General features: G+C 38.6%; 1 protein-coding gene across 1 annotated transcript in view; it reads left to right on the forward strand.

Moving 5' to 3' along the window:
• opa1 (OPA1 mitochondrial dynamin like GTPase) overlaps positions 1–17,452 on the forward strand; it is a 72,069-nt gene extending 54,617 nt beyond the window's left edge. Inside the window, 2 exon segments of the mRNA XM_030132603.1 lie at positions 16,265–16,338; positions 17,073–17,452. Of these exon segments, the coding sequence (XP_029988463.1) occupies positions 16,265–16,329 (65 nt within the window). The 3' untranslated portion in view covers positions 16,330–16,338; positions 17,073–17,452.
• Positions 17,453–20,835: the final 3,383 nt, after the last annotated feature.

Here is a 20,835-nt window from a genome sequence, read left to right on the forward strand (position 1 = left end):
ACACTCAGTTTACTGTATGTGAGCAGATAGCTTTGTAAGGATGGTATTTTTATATACACACTAGCTTAAATCCCATGGATAAATCAGATCCTCTAGCTGTGGGGACACATTTCCCTATGGGAACTTAAATACACCAAGATATGAAAAATATCCTAAATGATTATCCCTCCCCCAAATTTATCCCAAAAGACTTTTCCCTAATTGGAAGAAAATGCAGTAGATTTGGATATTGTATTCAATGGGCAGTTAAAAATGTTTGAATTTGTCAGAACCGCACAGATAGACAAGATGTGACCGTCTTGTTTTTTTTGTCCTCATATTTCCATCCAGAGGGCCAACGTGCTGTGTATGATCTTCCATCTTTATGGGTTGGTTCTGCTGCCTGTCACTTCCAAATCACCTGACCTTTTGTTCATGGTGCGTTAACGCTAAATCTACTGGACAAACTGACCCAAATGTGTTGGAGGAGACGTGACCCAACTTGAATTAAATCAGTTCCTCCTGACTTTAAAAACGTGAATTTTAAAGACAAAGGATATTGCATGTGGAGATGGGATTATTCTTCACCTGTAGGAACCAAATGCACTAGTTAAAAAACGTTTACATTTCTCAGAACCGCACCGATGCACAGACAGACAGACGCTCTGAGACCTTCCAGTATTATAATATAGATTTTACGCACATTGCATTTTTGTGTAAAAAGACAGTGGGATAGTTCTGAAATTAACCAAATTATTTAATTTCATTGGAAACAAAATAACTGTTGAACTGAACGTGTAAGTCGAGGTAATAGATGCATAAAAAGTCCATCTGAATCATTGAACATTAACCTTAAAGTAATTAATCAAAAATGTGAACCTGAATAAGCAGATTTGTCTACTATTAGGCTTTTGTTTTCTTTTCTTTTGTTTTATTTATTTGTTTTATTTACCTGTTTGTTTTATGAGTACTTTGCTATTTTTTATTACTATCATTAAGTATGTCATGTAGTACCAGGAGTGGGAGGGTGAGGGGGTGGGAAGAATGGGACATGCTTAATGCCTCTGAAATTCAATATTCAAATGTTCGGTGTAACTTCAGTCTTCACTAATAAAAGATAAATAAATATGTAAAAAAAAAAAAAGTGAACCTGAATGTCACACCTGAGGAAAAACAGTAGCTCAAGTATACCCCCCCCAGATTTCTTATAGTCAGTATTATTAATTCCATGATAATATTTGTGTAATATTTGTCTTATAGTCATAAGACACACCATCAGTACCAAGCCTTGCCGATGCCAGAACTTTGTAAAACGTGCTCTCAGTGTCAGTTGAACATTCAAACTGGTGAATTCATCCATCTCTAACTGATACTTCATACTTTGACCAGACAGAGTTCCCCCCTGCGATCTTATCCAGTTCATTATTTTGAGTGAAAGAGCTGCAGTGCGCTCACCCCAGGCCTTCAAATGCTTTATGTAGAGGCTTAAAGGAATTCCAGGTGCATGTGCTGTCACTTGGATGTTATATGGACGTGGTGGTCCAAAGCAGCTGGAGACATGTTTTCACCTGACGGCAACAGTGAGAACACACAGACAACACTCTGATTTGTATTTTTACACTCTGTACTGGGTTATCAGTGGACTGTGTGTTAAAAAGAGATGTTCTATTTGAGCCACATTAGAAGAAGAAGGTTGGTCTGGTACGTCCTGGTCCCTCTGTGGGTTTGTAAACGTGTTAGCGGGCATGTTTCCTTTCATGTGATTCCTGAAGGTTCCATCAGCAGTTAACCTTATCCACACACCTGTGGCTGAAGCAGCACACAGGAGTTCCTCTGAGGGATTATGACCGGATATCTGCTTCAACCACATCTGACAGCCTCACAGTCCAAGGCCCATGTGGATACACAAGATTGATTGCCACTTAGCCTCAGCACAGGGCTGTATTTGAGTGTGAAAGGTGAATCTCAGAAACCATCCCACTCCTGACTCCCTGATGGTTTACTGTGATTTACAGCAGGTAGACTTGTTGTCTCTTAGTTTGTGCTGTACTTAAAGGATAGGTGTTTGGAGGGAGGTGATGCAAAGTTCTGTGCTTAAACCTTTACCTAAGTCACAGGTGTCAAACACGCGGCCCAGGGGCCAAATCCGGCCCACCAAAGAGTCCAGTCCGGCCCTTGGGATGAATATGTGAAATGCAAAAATTACACTGATAATAACAATCCTTTTAGTTCAAGTTCCACATTCAGACTTCAATCTGAAGTGGGCAGGACCAGTAAAATACTATCATAATAACATATAAATAATGACAACTCCAAATTTTCTCTTTCAAAATCTAAATATTTTCATGTATTTACATTAAACAAAGTATAATTTCACAAAAAAAGTGAATAACCTGAACAAATATGAACAACCTGAAATGTCTTATGAGAAGTAAGTTCAATTTTAACAATATTCTGTCTGTTATTAAATGTTTTGTGTGTTTGTAGATCCACTGTGATGTAATGTACATGTGTAAATGATAAACTAAAGCGGAATATTGTTAAAATTACACTTACTTTTTCAGTTTTTTCAAGTTATTCCCATTGTTTGAAAGGATAGTTTGTAGATGTAAACCTTTTCGTTATGTAAATTAACTTTCTTAGCTCTGAAACATCGAGAAAAGTTTGGTGTTGACATTATTTATATATGTTATGTATATATGTTATTATTTTACTAGTTCGGCCCACTTCAGATGAAATTTAGCTGAATGTGGCCCCTGAACTAAAATGAGTTTGACACCCCTGACCTATGTGAAAGCATATACAGTAAGAATTCTCACAAAATGGAGCTGAAAAATGAAAGAGACAGCACAGCACAACGGTCCTGTCTGTGTTTGACTATTATATGGGAGATTCTGGATTCGTTATACTACTGCAGGGGTGTCAAACATGCGGCCTGGGGTGCAAATCCGGCCCGTCAAAGGGTCCAGTCTGGCCCATGGGATGAATTTGAAATGCAAAAATTACATGAACCCATGAAGACCCAGTATGAACTTTTGTGTCAGTTCCCAAATGAATTTTCTCTCTATTTAACCTTTTTAAAGTGATTTATCACCATTTATTGTAATATCATCCTCTGTATTTTGCAAATTTTTGGTAAAAATCAAATATTTGCTTATATTTAATTGACTGATCATGTAGATGTTCATAAAAGCTCAGATTAAAGATGATGGTTATTATATCAGAAACAGATCAAACTGAATAAGCAGTGTCTTTTTCAGTCCAATTTGTCATTAACTGAACATAAACCCAGTGTGTCCATCCACTGTCATTGATCCAACTCCATGGGTTTTACTGGGGAATCAATGTTGGAGAAGATGACGGTATTTCCACGGTAACTACCGAGCCGCTGAACTTCCAAATATGGTCATATCTGATGACCATGAAAAGATGAAGAACTGTTTACACCAATTATTGACATGGATTGATAGGATTAGTGGATCAACAGGTATTAAACAGTTTAGATCTGTAGATGGTTTATAGATTAAAGGTGGACGTTTGGGTCTTTAAGGGTTAAAGGTGGACATTTGGGTCTTGAAGGGTTAAAATATTATCAATCATTTTAGTTCAGCTTCCACATTCAGACCTGTATTCATTCAATCTGTAAAATACATTCATAATAACCTATAAATAAAACCTATTAACATTTTCATGCAATTTTACTGTATCAACACTAAAACAAACTACCATTTCTCAAAAAATGTGATTCACCTGAACAAATATGAAAAACCTGAAATGTCTTAAGAGAAGTATGTGATGACGAATTTTATTAGATGTGTTGTTTATTTATAGATCCACTGTGATTTGTAAGTTATAATATACATGTGTAAATGATAAACTGAAGCAGAATATTGTTAAAATTGCACCTTTTTTTCTTAACAAATTTCAGTTTGTTCATGTCATTCACATTGTTTTAAAGGATAGTTTGTAGATGTAAACATTTTCATTGTGTAATTTCACTTTTTTCAGTCTAAAACATAGAGAAAAGTTTTTAGTTGACATTATTTATATATCATTATGTTAGTATTTGACAGGTCCGGTCCAGTTCAGATCAGATTTGGCCCCTGAACTAAAATGAGTTTGACCCCCCGTACCTCTGTATTCATGTTTATGTTTCCTACTGTAAACATTTAAGGTTGAGCTCAGTTGAACTATGCGATACTCTGTTTTCTAGTTTAATTTACACCAATGCATCATATTCTCTAAGACACAGGTGTCAAACATGTGGCCCCGGGGACCAAATCCGGCCCTCCAAAGGGTCCAGTCTGGCCCTTGGGATGACTTTGTGAAATGCAAAAATTACACTAAAATGTTAACAATCCTTTTAGTTCAAGTTCCACATTCAGACCAATTCAATCTCCAGTGGGCAGGACCAGTAAAATACTATCATAATAACATATAAATAATGACAACTCCAAATTTTTCTCTTTCAAAATGTAAATATTTTCATGTATTTACACTAAAACAAAGTATAATTTCACAAAAAATGTGAATAACCTGAACAAATATGAACAACCTGACATTTTTTAAGAGAAATAAGTGTAATTTAAACAATATTCTGCCTGTTAAATGTTTTGTGTATTTGTAAGTTATAATGTACATGTGTAAATGACAAACTGAGACAGAATAGTGTTAAAATTACACTTATTTTTTTCAGTTTGTTCATGTTATTCACATCTTTTGAAAGGATTATTTGTAGATGTAAACCTTTTCGTAAAGTAAATTTACTTCTTTTACCCTAAAACATAGAGAAAAGATTGGAGTTGACATTATTTATTTATTATTATGTTATTATTTTACCAGTTTGGCCCACTTCAGATCAAATTTAGCTGAATGTGGCCCCTGATCTAAAATGAGTTTGACACCTTGCTCTAAGATCATCATATGTGATTTTTGAGACTCCAAACAGCCTCAAAAAATTCAGTTGTTCATGAGCTGAGAAAAACAGATCAACTTTGTGACAGAGGCTTTTTACAGTGAACACATCTAAAATATACCCAAAGCCCGTCAGACAAATGCACAGAAATAAAAGCTACAGGATCTGTGGAGTTTAGTCAATAAGCATGAAGCTGCTCAAAATGGAAATACTGCAGTAAAGTACAAGTGTCTCAGTTTTGTCATTTCATGCATGTGCTTAAAAAGTGGAATGACGCATTTAAATGAAATGTCCAATGTGCTCATCACGAAAAAGTATGGACTTGAATTCTGGTAAGTGGTGGCAACAATGTGTTTCAGACTCATTTTCTTTTTCCTAAATTAGAAACGTTTTTAACTGAAACTGTATTTTTTCTGAAAATTTAGACATGTAAATCTTAAAGACAAAAGGAAACGCATACCTTCTAATAACCACACAGACCATGAAAATGTGTAGAGACAATAGATGGTTTGTTCTAGTGGTTGAATCCATCAGGCCCAGAGGGGAATCCACTATCTCCATACTCTTCATCTTTACAACCCTGCTCTTCAAAGGCCCAACAACGGCCTTCCACTGCAAGGCCCAGTGACGCTCCTCACCTGGCACTGTCAAAGGATTTACGTTCCTGTGTTTAGGTGTTTTTATTTAGTCTGCCCTCTGTCTGACCCCAGGCTCTGACCTGTTCAGACCCAGACCCCCTTATATCTTCCCCCAGGTTGTTCAGGGAATCTGTTTTCTAGATAACACTTTTGAGTGCTCAAACTGATTCATTGCTCTGTCACTGACATGGCGTTGGGGCGTCTCCCATAGTCAGTTCTTTACAGTGTCTGACTATTTAGATTTACTGATAAATCCAGTGGAATGCTGACGAGAAAGGCTTTTCTGTTTGTTACATGAACATATCAGCTTTCAGTGGAGGAAATGTCAAATCTATCTATCACAGGGGTATCAAACTCATTTTCTTTCAGGGGCCATATTCAGCCCAGTTTGACCTCCAGCGGGCCGGACCAGTCAAATAATAGCATAATAGCCTGTAAGTAATGACAACTCTAAATTTTTTAGTGCAAAAAATAACATTAAATGATGAAACCATTTCTATCCAAAACAAAAAAGATGTGAATAACTGGAAAAAACTGAAATTTGTGAAGAAAAATAAGTACAATTTGATTAATATTATGCCTCAACTTATGATTTCTACATGTGCATTGCAGATCAGATCTACCAAGACACAAAACAGGCAGAATATTGTTAAAATTACACTTATTTTTGTTTAGGTATTTCAGGTTGTTCATATTTGGTCAGGTTATTGACATTTTATTGCTAAAGGATATCACAATTTAATGTTCTTTGCAATAAATCAAAGAGAAAAAATTGGTGTTGCCATTATTTAGAGGCATGATGTCATATTATTTTTCTCACATTAAACCAAGAAGAAAATTTGGAGTCATTATTTTTAGGTTATGCTATTATTTTTGAGTTTGATGCCCTTGACTGTTAATGTCTTCAGGGTAATTTTTGCATTTTGCACTTTGTGAATTCACCTCGCGGGCCGGATTGGAACCTTTGGCAGGTCGGTTTTGGCCCCTGGGCCACATGTTTGACACCTGTGATCTATCATATATCATATCTAATCTATTATAGAAAATGAATACTGACAGGTTGTGACTGCTCTGAGCTCTTCTGTTATCAGAGCCTTTCAGAAGCTAAAGTTGACTCAACCTTGGCACCAAACTTCATCTGCTGAAATCTTTCTGTTGCTACTTTTTTCATAATGTCCCACCTTTATTTAATGCATCTGTCTCACATTTTGTGAAGACGTGTGGCTAAGACTTTTTTAAGCTTCTCAGTAATTCCCCAACCTCTCTGCTCATTCCTCTCCTTCTCACTTTTCTCTCTCCTCCACTTCTTCTCAGTTTTCTTTTTCTTTTTTTTTTTTTTTGGTGGCTTGTCCAACATGGCCGTGCAGTTTCAGTCTAATTACAGGTCAATTAAAGGCTTTTTGGCTCCGCTCTCCTTCTGCCAGCGCTTGGGCCCGAGCAGGCTTAGAAGACTACAGAGTGAGAGTGAATGAGATATCATTTCATGTGGAGATCAGCCGAGAAAAGGCCTTGAAAGAGAGGATTGGGGTGGGTAAAGGCACCCCCCCCCCCTTCTTTTCTATGAATGGCCGAGAATCCCTCCACCCACTGCAACCCCACAAAACACCCGGCATATTAAAGAAGGGGCCTCTGGGACAGAGGCCAGAGGATTATGGGAATATTCATGACCAGATAAAGGGGTGAGCGGTTGAATGACTGTGTTTTGGGGCTCATCTCTTAGGTAAACAGGAACCTAAATGGAGTTTTAGATCGCTACTCCCACTGCACTGTGAGGAACAGGCAATGGTGACTCTGTCCAGTTTTTTTTTTGTTTTTTTTTGCTACAGAACCCTGAAAAGAAAGCCTGTTGTGGTCCTTTCCTTTGCTGCTGTCTTAGTGGCAAACAGATGGTGGCAGGAGGAAATAAATATCCATTTCTCACAGTTTTTACCCACAGAATATTGTCTTTTCTGAAAGGCACCGTTCCCCATCACCCATGGCCTTCTGAAAGCTGCTGTGGACACATTTTAAAGTCATTAAAAACCCCTATAAGGGAACAGTTGATGGGTGTCACCTCTCTGATGTTTGCCATCAGAGTGCCTCTGGCTGCATATTGAGTCATCTAAAATCTGACCTGATGTAAGTATCATACTGAGGGGTCTATTTTAGGGTATGGGGCTTTTGTTTTCCAGGACTTAGCAGTTCTTGACATTTGATTCTTCACTTAAAAAAATACAGTGGCAAGAAGAAGTATGTGAACCCTTTGAAATGTTTTAGTTTTCTGCATGAGTTGGTCATAAATAGGGCTGTGTATGGCAAGAAACTGGCCAGACGATACAATCACAATACTAGGATCACAATACGATATATCACAATATATCATGATACTATTCAAAAGGCAATTTTTTGTTTGTTTCTTTTTATAAAATGATTATTTCCTTGAAGAATTGAATTACACCAGAAATATGCACAAATACTAAACATTTTGTTTGATCACAACAGGATCTAATGATATATCACAAAATGTTCCTGTGTTAAAATTTAAATTATGTTTTACAGACATTACAGTTTAACCTCCTAAGACCCAGGAAACATCAGCAAAGTACAAGCTTTTTTGTTTTTTATTGAATAAGTGCCTGTATTGGAAACATCATGATGCAACAGTTTTTTCAGATGCAGTTTTTAAATTTTTTATGGAATGTCCTTTGTGGTGGACAGTTTTCTTTTCTTTTTTTTTTGTATAAAGTTGTGAAACTCTTGTCCACAAATGTGGACAGAACACCTATAGCTGGGTCTGAGGAGATCCTGTTCAAATGTTCATGTTGTATTAGTTCATAACTAACATCATAACATTATTTTAGTTCAATCCCAACAAAGGAACTAACATTATTTAATAAAAGAGTGTTAAATAATAATAAATAAAATATAAACAAAAACGAAAAACAAAAATGAGCCTCCACAATATTTGCATTTGAATAAATACCTAAAGATATCACTACAGTACTTTTTAATTTCGATACAGTATTGTCAAATGAAATAGCGCCAATTTATTGCAGAAACCGATATTTTCTTACGCCCCTAGTCATAAACTGTGATCTGATATCCATCTAAATTCAGACAAACACATTGTGCTTCACCTAATACCAACATAGGTAGTTCTAATATGTCACGTCTGTATTGAACACACCTATTCAACAGTCCCAGTGCTGCTGGAAACGTCACTGAACCTCAGCTTCAGTTACTGGTTGAACCTCCCTTTAGCAGCGCTAAACCCTAAACAGGTGTTTTTGGTATCTGCTGATCAGACCTACACGTTCTTGGTCCATGACCTGCATCAGCTCAGCTTATTCGTCAGGACGTCTGTTGTTAAACGGCTCTCTTGAGGTCACGTCCACAGCATCTCTACTGGGTTCCAGTCTGGGCTCTCACTGGGTCGTTCACACGGGGTCTTTCTTTTCTGACGCTGTCCCTTTGTCCCTTGACTTCTATGTTTGTGGTCCTTGTTCTGCTCTTCATCCATCTTCTACTGAGGTTCACCTGGTGGACACATACCCTCACAGAATGTTGAAGGATACGTTGATAAACTCGGGAGTCCATTTAGTCCTCCATGAGGGCATGTGGTCCAGGCCCTGAGGCAGCAGAACAGAAACAGACCATGACCTCCCTCCACCGTACTTCACTGTGGGGACGATGTTCTCATGTTCGGATGCACTTCCCTTTGACCTCATACCTACAGCTGCATGTTCATCCAAAACACTCAACCTGAGTTTCATCAGTTCACTAACATTTTTCCGCTAGTGTTAAGATGCCTTTGGCAAACTTTAGACAGGAAGTGATTGTTTTGTGGAGAGCAACCTCTTCCTTGTGTGGTGCCATGCATTGGACATATGCCTGTTCAACCTCTGAAGTACAAGTATGGGTAGACTCATGAACAGAGACGTTGACCTGCTGCAGTGATTCCTTTCAGCCTTTTCCCTGTTACTCCAGGGTTCTGTTCTACCTCATGAACGTTCCATGTTTGTGCCTTTGGAGTCATCTGGGCTGGGCGTCCACTTCTACGGGGAGGACCTCAGTATTAAATCCTAACTGTTTCTCTAACTGTGAACTGGTGAATCCTTAAAGTCGTTGAGATTACTTCCCTTCCACTGACCTGAAAATCAACAGTTCTCCAGTGAAGGCTCTTTGGAGTAGGAATCACAGGTTAGTGTCGGTGGTCGCAGACAGATTTTGCGATGCGACTAGCACCGGTAGCTTCAGTGTACATCGGATACAACTGCCAGCTAATAGCACAATGTATCTTCTTAGCGTGTCTGCACATCGGTAAAACCCATGGTTACATCAATTATTACCTATTTATCTCCTCTGCACCATATTTTTGAGGCACCCATGAACGCAACCATCACTATTTTTTGGCATTTTGTTTTTAAAGCATACAGGAGGCGGGTGGTGCAGCCGAGTTAGTAACAACAAACATGGACGACAGGTGAGAGGACATATTCAGTGGACCTCTGAAGACACACAAGTCCAAAGTTTTGTTAGTTTGTTTGTTTCATCACTGGAAAGAGAGGACAAAATAATAGTGATGTTTGAAACCAGATGTGAGCTTGGAAAATTCTGTGTATTGTGTTGAATCATTTGAATCGCATCATGAATCGTATCAAACTGAATCGCGTTGTATAAAATCAATTTGTTGTCAACAGAGTATGTTTACAGATGTCTCTTGGAGGCATGGTTCATAATGCGCAGGACGTTTCTTGTGAACAGCCACTCGAGAGGTGTGGCTGAAATCTCATTTTGTTGATTAGAATTCAGGTTTGTAAATTTCTGACTCTAATTATCTGTTTTTGGAGTCATTAGCCTGGGGTTCACTTACTTTTAACTGTGTTCAGTAAGACATCAGCTGTTGTGATGGTTTGTGCGGTTTTGGTTTGTCTAAGCTGGTGATTTCGATGCAGATCACATTTAATGCCAATTCATGAACTGGGAATTTCAAAGGTTTCACATCATTTTCCTGCCACGGTAGATCATCACGTCTTGAATATGCGCCCTTTGTGGATGAGGGATCCTCTTGGGTTTGTCTTGAGTTTCTCCCTTTTTCACCTTCAAACTTTTTTCTTTGGACTAATTAATTCATGCGACTCAGGGTTTAGTAAGAGTGAGCACAAGAGTGGTGGGACAAAATATGTATACTGGGCTATTGTTGAGTAAACTGGCACTGAATACCCATAATTATGTTTTAAAATGTAGGGGCTCTAAAGGTGTTCTACTGAGAATTTGACTTGTCAGTACTGCTTGGGTTGATGGCACATGTTGATAGGTTGCAGTTTGTGTATTATGTATTATTTCATGAGTGGTCAAATTCACTGAACTAGTCATCACATCTCATATTTTGCCTTTAGTTTTTATAAAAAAGCCAGGAATTTCCATCCACCCTTCGACTGTACTGTCTGTCCATCTGTCCTTCCTTTCTTCCTTCCTTCCTTCCTTCCTTTCCGTTTGTCCAAGATTTTTGTCCATACCCATTTCTCAGATCCTGGGTAGGTGGAGTATCAGTGAGCAGGAGGGGCCAAGGTGTTGTTGTGACGGGGTGGGGGTATTGGTAAGCTCTGCTTACTTTTTCACAGTCACTACCTTTGGCTTAAAATTATAAATTGTGAGAATATATGTTCTGTTTTATTTTAATTTTGGCGTTCACTGCATTAAATACATCAGCAGTGTGTTGTGTCTTTATGCTTTGTTTAGTTTGTTGTTTTTTTTTTATTTCATTTGTGTCTTGTATCTTGTAATTTTTATGTAAATATTCTTTTGTTATTAAATATAGTAAATTTAATGAATCATTTAAACCCCTAGATAACCATCTGGTTTCTTCTACCTTCACTCCCACCTGCTCTAGTTGGAATCTCTTTTGGCTCCTGTGATGCAGCAGGAGGGCTTCAGTACTGGTTGCTCCCCTTAAGCATTTGATCAATACTGGGTTTTGGTGCTGTCTTTCCACCACCAGTCTGGGGTTTACACCCAGTTTCCTCTTGGTCACCATCTAATCTAGCTCCTCGACCACTTCTGCCCCAGTGAACCTAGAAGAGCGCAGCGTCTCTGCCTGACAGTTGGCAGGATCCTTACTGTTTGACCTACATTATGTGGTCAAGAGAAGCTGAAAGAGCTCTCCAATCACCAGCCACATCTAAACCCCATTAACTTTGAAGCCTGATGCCGGGATTTTCCCACGATTTCAGTCTGACAGTTGGTTCCCTCCTCTCCTCACACTAACCAAAAATTCCACACACCTCCACTTTGACTGTTTTCTTCAGGCCCACAGATGTTCATAATCCTGTTCTGATTGCTTGGACTGAATCATGTGGTCCTGTGGTCAGAGGCACACAGCCCACCGCGGCTGAACTTTGTCAGTTTCCTTTGACTGTGCCCTGCGGTGGGGCTGCGTGTTGGGAATTGCGTACATTGAAGGGTTTATGTTTCATTCACCCCACACCTGCTGCAGTGACTTGTCAACGTGCCCCTCTCCAGGCCCCCTTAATGCCTGCCATTGGTTTGTAATCTCTCCCTAACGCCCTGCCTTTTGCCTGAGTGTGTTAACAGAGTATCAAAGGAAAGGGAATTTTTTACCACCTGCAGCCAGTGAGTGTCTGTAGGAAGGTGAAAAGAGAGTGGAGGTGGCATGACTGTACAGCCTTTCTGCTTTTTTTAAACACTGAGGCGGTTGTATGTTCTTCTATGCCAGTTCTGTATACACCTAAGGAGTATACATATATATATGTGTGCATATCTTATGCATAGTTTAGAGGACACATTTGGTTCTATATTTGGGAGTATTTGGCTTAGAATTAGGCTTCAGGTAGAGTAAGGGGCAAGGGAATACCTTATGTTAAGGGGGGGGGGGGGGCTAGGATCTGAGACACACAGACACTATTGGATCAATTATATTATATATTTGTATAAGACATTTTGTTATGGTAGAGGACATTTACACCAGATCTCACTACATTTTAAATGACAAACCTAATTTATTATTATATAAATCCAACTCATATTTGGGATATGACAAACATTCAGATTTTTTTCATTGTGAAAAGTTCGTGTTGTGTGTGTGTGTGTTTCAGGTCTTCGGTTATTTAACACTCAGTTCTGCTTGTGTTTCAGGATGTGTGTGTGTGTGTGTGTGTGTGTGGGGGGGGGGGCGCCTGCATCTCTCCCAAAAAGCGTTTGCCATCACCCGTCAGAAAAAGAATCCCTTAGCATCGGTGCTCCCATCAAAGGGGCAGATATCTACCCCCTCAGTGTGATATTTAATTTCACTCTGGGGTAAAAAGGCAGTCCTCACCTTTGTGCTGACCTGTAATGGACACTGTTGCTCTGAGATAAGAAAATGATTTATCTGCTTAAAAATGGACAAGGCTTTTATTGCTGTCTTCACTGGGGTAGGAGAACAAGTAGGAAAACAATCAACAAAAGGTTGCCTATGGATCTCGTGTAGCTGATTGATCAACACAGAGCAGTGCTAGTTTGTTTTTCAGAGTCGGTGTTTGAGTTTGTGCTTGGGGGAGATCCAGACAGATTAACACGGGTGACAGGGAGGCTGGAGAGGCAGCCAGGCCTGGAGGTGCAGCTGGCATTGAGAGCCCCGGCTTCCTTTCTCTGCGTTGGCCTACAGACTTCCTTCAGCCAGTGTTTAATCAGCGATTAAGACCGCTTTAGACGGCCCGCTCATCTCGTGTGACAGTACATGCTGTGTGGAAGGACTGCTCTTTTTACGCAGTCTGTGGACAATAGGAGCATAATCATGAAAAGAAGTGACTGACTGTTTTTCCAGTAGATTCCCCTTTCATGTCAAATGTTGTTGTTATGGTATCTCCTTCTGTCCATTAGCAATGTGCCCGGGAGGTACATGCCATTGTAAGGGGGGGGGGCTTTGATGTGGTCTCTGCAAACTGGGAAAGTCTTCATCATCAGATGTGTGAAGAGGGTCTGCCTTGAGGTTTGGCTGTGTCTGTCAGAGGAGACCATCTGGTGTTTGGGAGAGGACTGAGAGGGAATTTTACCTGCACATCGACACTCTCACATTCTCTTTCTAAAAGGCTCATCACATTTTTTTTAGTTTTGCTTAAGTAAAAAAAAAAGCTGCCAAAACTACCAAGCACTACCAGAACAGGGGTGTCCCTACCTGTCTTCAAGAAGCTTGTCTTCAAACATTCCATTTTAAATGTATTACCATGTCTATTCTGTTATTTTTACTTGGCATTTTTGTTTCACTGTTTTTAAGTGTACAGCTGCTTTTATGTCTTTTTAATCTGTTCTTGTATTTTAGTCTATTACTTTGATTTTTATCCTTCTGTACAACACTGTTCTAATTGTACAGCTGTTTTGTGTTTTTTAATTTGTTCTTGTATTTTCTTTCATTTTTTAGTTTTTCCCCTGTAAGTCGCTTTGGAAAAAAGCGTCTGCCAAATCCATAAATGTAAATTGGCTAAAATTTGCTTAGAGGTCTTATTTATGTCTTTGTCCATAAGAAATCAATATAAGTGAATCCCCAAAGGAACTTTGTGTTGGTAAATGCAAGTTATGCAAATTTACAGGATTTCAGTTCTGTTCAACATGTTGATGGTCATATGAACTGTTTTCAGGTCAAAAATGGCCAATTTCATCACAATTAATGCTGTATTTTTATGTCACAAATGGCCAAGTTATATTTGAACTGAATTTACCTGGAAAACAAATATTCTGTTCTTTTAGATTCCCCAATTTTTCTTACAAGATTCTATCCTACATATCACATGTTTTATTTTTACAGGTTGCAATATGGAGTATGGTGCTGATCCATCCTGCTTATGTTACACCAATACATACATGAAGAATGTCACATGTCACTTTTTAAATCAACAGTTTTCTAATAATAAGCATTTTATAAAGAAATAACAATTCTATATTGGTATTTACTCTTTAGTATGATGATAAACTATACAATAAGTAATTCTGATCCTAGTTTTTGCACAGGGATCATTTGTGTAAACGGTGACATGGCTGCTGAGCATCAGTATGATGGGATCCACAACAACCATGTCACATCCGTCCACTGACACATTTAGTGTTTTTGTGTCAGCTGTTATTGTTTTAGATCCACAATACTAACATTTATGAATAAGAGGAGAATTAGCAGTAGTAAGTCTATAAGTTTATTACTAATAAAGTACTGGTACTGACCAGAGCATCATGGGTAATGTCACGTCTGTCCACCAGCAAAAGTTTTCACATACACGTGCTATTTAAAATTCAATATTTATGAAAATAGAGCTTCCACTGTCAAATAATATCAGTAGTCTGTGCACAAATGGATTAGCATTATTTCAACACAGTTCTATGCATTTCTTACAACTTTTTTTTTTTTTTTTGACAAAAATGGCCACTCATTTGACCCCCTAAGTAAATTTTAGCCGAAATGTAAAACAAATCTGAGACTAATCCGAGTAAGTGTCAGATAAACAATGCAGTCTTTTTACAGAAATACTAGAAAACAGGACTTATCAACAGATGTTGAGCGCTGTCCAGCTGTTTTTATAACATTTAAAAAGTCCAACATATGCAGTTTCACACAGTCTAAAGCCTTTACTACAGACTGTATGCAAGAATGGACAGAGCTACTGTGATGTCACCCATTGGTTTTAAAGGAGGAGCTCTGACCCAAATGTGATCCACACTTTAATACACAGTTCTTAATGAAGTTTACAGTGGTACAGGGTCAGTAAGGTAGTATTAACTTAGGATATGTTTAACCCCCCCCCCCCAGTGCTCTCAGACCAGCAGATCAGCTGCAGCTTATGGCTCCAAAAACTAAAATGAAGCTTCACGGGGACCTGTAGGAACCTGTGGGGACCTGTAGGGACCTGTAAGGACCTGTGGGGATCTTTAAGGACCTGTAAAGACCTGTGGGGACCTGTAAGGACCTGTTGGGACCTGTAAGGATCTGTGGGGACCTGTCAGGATCTGTGGGGACCTGTTGGACCTGTTGGGACCTGTTGGGACCTGTTGGGACCTGTAAGGATCTGTGGGGACCTGTAAGGACCTGTTGGGACCTGTAAGGACCTGTGGGGACCTGTAAGGACCTGTGGGGACCTGTCAGGATCTGTGGGGACCTGTAGGGACCTTTTCTGTTTCTGCCCACAGCTGTGGAACCAGTAGTCTTTAGATGATGGACAGGTTCAGTCCCTGCCTGGATTTAAATCATGTCTAAAAACACACTTTTTCTCGTTGGCTTTTAATCAATGAGTGAGACTTGAGACGTTTTTTAGATTTTCTGTGTTGCTTTTATCAGATTTTAATTTGTCCTTGTTTTTATGATATGGTGGTTGTATTTTGTTGTTCTTAGCCTGCTTTGCATCCTGTGTTTTCACTGTTTTACTTATTTATTCCCTTTTTTTTTTATTTATGTACGGCACTTTGACCAGCTGTAAAGTTTTTAAAGTGCTTTATTAATAAAGTTGGTATGGTATGGTGTAGTAATAATAATAATCATGATAATACATAATAATCAGAATAATATATGATACATAATACAATGCATACACAAAGCACTGGCTTCACTTTGGAGTCTCGGTCCTGGACCATGGATGTTTGGGAAGTTTTCTGATGATGAATTTTTAAAAGAGAATGATAATGCATCATCTTTCTTCACTGTTTGTATTTGCTTAGTGTTGTGTGTTTTGTTTGTTGTATTAACCAACTGTCTTTGTGTGTTTCTCTGCAGAGAAAGTTCGTGAGATCCAGGAGAAACTTGAAGCCTTTATAGAAGCACTTCATAAGGAAAAATAAGAGAACTAGGTAATTCTTTCTATGCACTAAAATGATCATTAGTAATAAATAAATAAAACCCAGATGATTGTGCATTTTTGGTAACTATTAAACTGTTTTTTGGTCATTAGTTTAACAATTAATCTGATTAAAATATATTCACTGGAAAAAATCTAAATCTGACCAAGTGTATTTTTCTCATTTCTAGTCCAAATATCTCATCACACTTAAAATAAGACAGAATCACCTAAAGAGGAACTTTTCAGTGAGATATAAGAACTGATTTATAGACAATAGATCTGGAAATCAAGATCATTTTCACTTGTTCCATTGGCAGATTTTTTTGGCTTGAATTAAGCAAAAGAATAAAATCTGCCAATGGATCAAGTGAAAATTATCTTGATTTCCAGATCCATTGTCTATAAATAAGTTCTTATATCTTATATTATCTTATTATATCTTATATTCTTATATCACTTCAGAGCTAACAACAGAACAGTATTTTTGTGCAATCCCAACAAAAGAAATAACATTATTTAATAAAAGAGTGTTAAATGTTAATGAATAAAAATGAACATAAACAAAAAAAACAAAAAGGAACCTCCACAATATCTGCATTTGAATTAGTACTGAAAATATCGATACAATACTTTTTAATATCGATACAGTATTGTGAAATGAAATATCGCGATATATTGCAGAACCGATATTTTCTTACAGCCCTAGTTCTGTGTCTGATCTGTGTCCTGTGTTTCCTCCTACAGACTTATTGTCAGTAAATGTATGGATCCCATCCAGACGACGCACTGATCGAAGACCACAGGTTGTATGAAAGCGTGTCCTCGTGCCCTGACTCTGTTCCACCAATCACATGATTCGAACACGGCTTGGCTTCCTGTTCTGCCCATGACGCTGAAAACACGGACCTGAACAGAACTCAAATGTAGACCAACCCTCGTCAGGTTTTCTCTGCTATTTTTTTCCTCTTTTTTTTTGTTTTTTTTCTTCAAACTTTCCCAGGTGAGCACAGGGACTTCTGCTCAGGAGCCCAAACGCTATTGGATCTGGAGGAAGATGAGAAGCTTGCACAGTTTTTTCAGGCGTCTGAGCGTTCATGTGAATAAATGAGTCACTACATGTTCATCTCCGTGGTTTCTACGCTGTCTTTGTCTCTGGGCTGTGGTCCCTATACCAGTCCAACAGCCTGGACCGGCTTTGGTTTGGCCTGGTGCTTCTTTAATTTACCTTTGAAGGTTTGCATCTACTCCCCAGATGGTTTTTCATTGCACTGCACACCCAGAGCCCTTACTTCAGTTTCCCCCTTTAAGATGTCGCTATACTCCGCTCTACACGCACCTTTAACCCTTAAAGACCCAAACTTCCGCCTTTAACCTTTAAAGACCCAAGCGTTCACCTTTAACCTAAACCATCTACTGATGTAAACTGTTTAAAGGTGCTGGAGACTTTCGTGGCCAGTTTTTCATCAGATCTGTCAAACCTCAGTCATATCGTCAGTATCATGAATCTGTAAGTCTGTCTGTGATTACTCACCTGAATCTCTTGCATTACGGTGAACGATTTCAAAGTGCCATCCACCATAAACAGTCCATGTGTTTACAAACGACCCAGGAGGTCACTCGGGCATCTTCAGAATTTTGTCGCAACGATCGGAAACGGCAGGAACTCCCTTCCTTCTGTGCATATTCCTCCAGCTGTTTCCGTGTGTTTGTTTCATCCATATAATACCATATGGTCGCACTGCCGCTGTCAGGTGGCTGCGCAAACCTCCGTTTCCCACAATGCACGTTGCGACAAAATTCCGAAGATGCCCGAGTGACCTCCTGGGTCAGTTTGTAAACACACGGTTTGTTTATGGCAGATGGCACTAAGAAATTGTTCAATGTAATGCGAGAGATTCAGGTGAGTAATGACAGAAAGACTGACAGATTCATGATACTGAGGATATGACTGAGGTTTGACAGATCTGATGAAAAATTGGTCACGAAAGTCTCCAGTACCTTAAATACCTGTTGATCCACTAATCCTATCAATCCGTGTCAATAATTGGTGTAAACAGTTCTTCATCTTTTCATGGTCATCAGATATGACCATACTTGGACGTTCAGAGGCTCCGTAGTTACCGTGGAAACACTGTCATCTTCTCCAACATCAATTCCCCAGTAAAACCCATGGAGTTGGATCAATGACAGTGGATGGACACACTGGGTTTATGTTCAGTTAATGACAGATTGGACTGAAAAAGACACTGCTTATTCAGTTTGATGTGTTTTGATATAATTAACTTTGAATTTACTCTGAGTTTTTAAGAACATCTACATGATCTGTGAATTAAATACAGGAAGATGTATGATTTTCACTGAAAAAAATGCAAAATACAGAGGCTAATATTAGAATAAATGGGGATAAATCACTTAGGAAAAGTTAAATAGAAAGAAAAATTCATTTGTAACTGATACAAAAGTAGCTCTGGGTCTTTAAGGGTTAAATACACACACATCCTCGCAGTAAGCTTCACATATGTTTAAGTTCTGTTAAATAATGAGACGTCATTAAGGCTGAACAAATATAGTTACTTCTGTTTTTCGAAGTTTCTCGCTCCAGTAGGATTTCTTTGACATTGTGTTTCATGTTTTGCCAAATCTGTATAAACTTGTGCTCATGCCTCTCACATCTGAAGTGTTTGAGTCGTCATGTGTCCGTCTACGTCGTCAATAAGACGTTTGTTTGTGGCGTTCACATGAGGGTTTGTCTTCCTGGAGGTGGGCACGGTCAGATCAGAGGGTGTTTGTTTTCATGGTTTTTCTGAACAGACGACAGTGAACACCCCCCACGGTCGGGGCTGATTGGGTTTTACCGCGTTTACATGTTCTTCCCTCATTCATCCAGACCTGATCATGTGACTCAGACGAGAAGGAAAAGCAGACATGAGACTTGAACAGCAGATCCTTCATTAGCAGTAACATTCAACTCCTTTTACTGTTGGTTTAGTCTGTGTGCGTCATGGCTGTCATTAAACCAGTGTCCAGTAGAGCAGGGGTGTCAGACTCATGTTAGTTCAGTTCCACATACAGCCTGACAGGATCTAAAGTGGGCCGGACCAGTGAAATAATATAAATAACAGGATAAGGACTTTAGAGTGAAAAAAGGAAATTTTGTAATGAAAATGTTTACATCTATGAATTGTACTTGAACGTAACATGAACAACCTGAAAATTCTTTAGTAAAATAAGTGCAATGTTAACAATATTACGCCTCAGTTTGTCATTTATACAAGTGTAGCACAACTTAGAGATCACAGTGGATCTACAGATACACAAAACATTAAATAACAGGGAGAACATTATTCAAATTCCACATACTTCTCTTAGGACCTTTCAGATATTCACATTTTTTGTAAAAGGCTAGTCTGTAAATGTAAACATTTTTGTTTAACTTTACTTTTTTCACACTAAAACAAAGAGACAAATTTACAGTTTTCATTATTTATAGGTTATTATGATAGTATTTACTGCTCTGATCCACTTTAGACTGAAATGACCTAAAATGATTCTAACATTCTTGACTGTTAATATCTTCAGTGTAATTTTTACATTTCACACATTCATCCCAGGGGCCAAACTGGACCCTTTGGTGGGCCGGATTTGGGCCCCGGGCCGAATGTTTGACACCTGTGCAGTAGAGTTTCAGCTTTTACCTCTAGGTTGTAGACGACAGTGTTAACTCTTCCAAAACTATCAGATGCATTTATTCCATAATCTTTTTCAACTGTTATGTCCGAGGCGTCCTAGTTAATACCAGCTGCATCTGCGTCCCAGGTCCCAGTTAGAGCAGGTCCTGGGGGGAGGAGGGTCCTGGGGGGAGGACGGTCCGGGGGGGAGGACCATCAAACCCACCTGTTCATACTCCACCTGTGGTTTTACTGCATTCACACAAACAAGCCTTTATTCGTTTCACTTCATAACGACGGAGGAGCCAACACTGGGAAAAATTAAATATGAAAATGTTCAGATGTGCATTTATATAAACAGACAAATGTAAAGACGGATGAAGCGGACAGTTTGACACCAGTGGAGTTCAGTGAACACTGACTGTGAGGAGAGAGGAAGTACAGCAGGAGTCACATGGCATCTGTTTTTCCCTGTTTTTTTTTTCTCTTTGTTTAGTTTTTCTTTTTTTTTCTTCTTTCTCTCTTTTTTCTTTTTGCCTTTTTTTGGAGAAAGGAGAAAAAAAGTCTTTTTTTCCTTTTTTCTTCTTTTCCTTTGTTTTTTCTTTCTGTTCTTTTTCTTTCCCCTTTTTTCCGTTTTTTTTCCTTTTTTGAAGAAAGGAAAAAAGACAGTTTTTTCCTTTTTTCTTTTTTTTCTTTTTTTTTCCTTTTTTGAAAGGAGAAAAAGTCGCATGTAATTTTTTCCATTTTTCTTTGTTTTTCTTTCTGTTCTTTCTTTTTCTATTCCCCTTTTTTCCTCTTTTTTTCCTTTTTTTAAGAAAGAAAAGAAAAAAGTCACAATC

Source organism: Sphaeramia orbicularis, chromosome 4 (genome assembly GCF_902148855.1).
Source record: "Sphaeramia orbicularis chromosome 4, fSphaOr1.1, whole genome shotgun sequence".
Taxonomy (NCBI): domain Eukaryota; kingdom Metazoa; phylum Chordata; class Actinopteri; order Kurtiformes; family Apogonidae; genus Sphaeramia; species Sphaeramia orbicularis.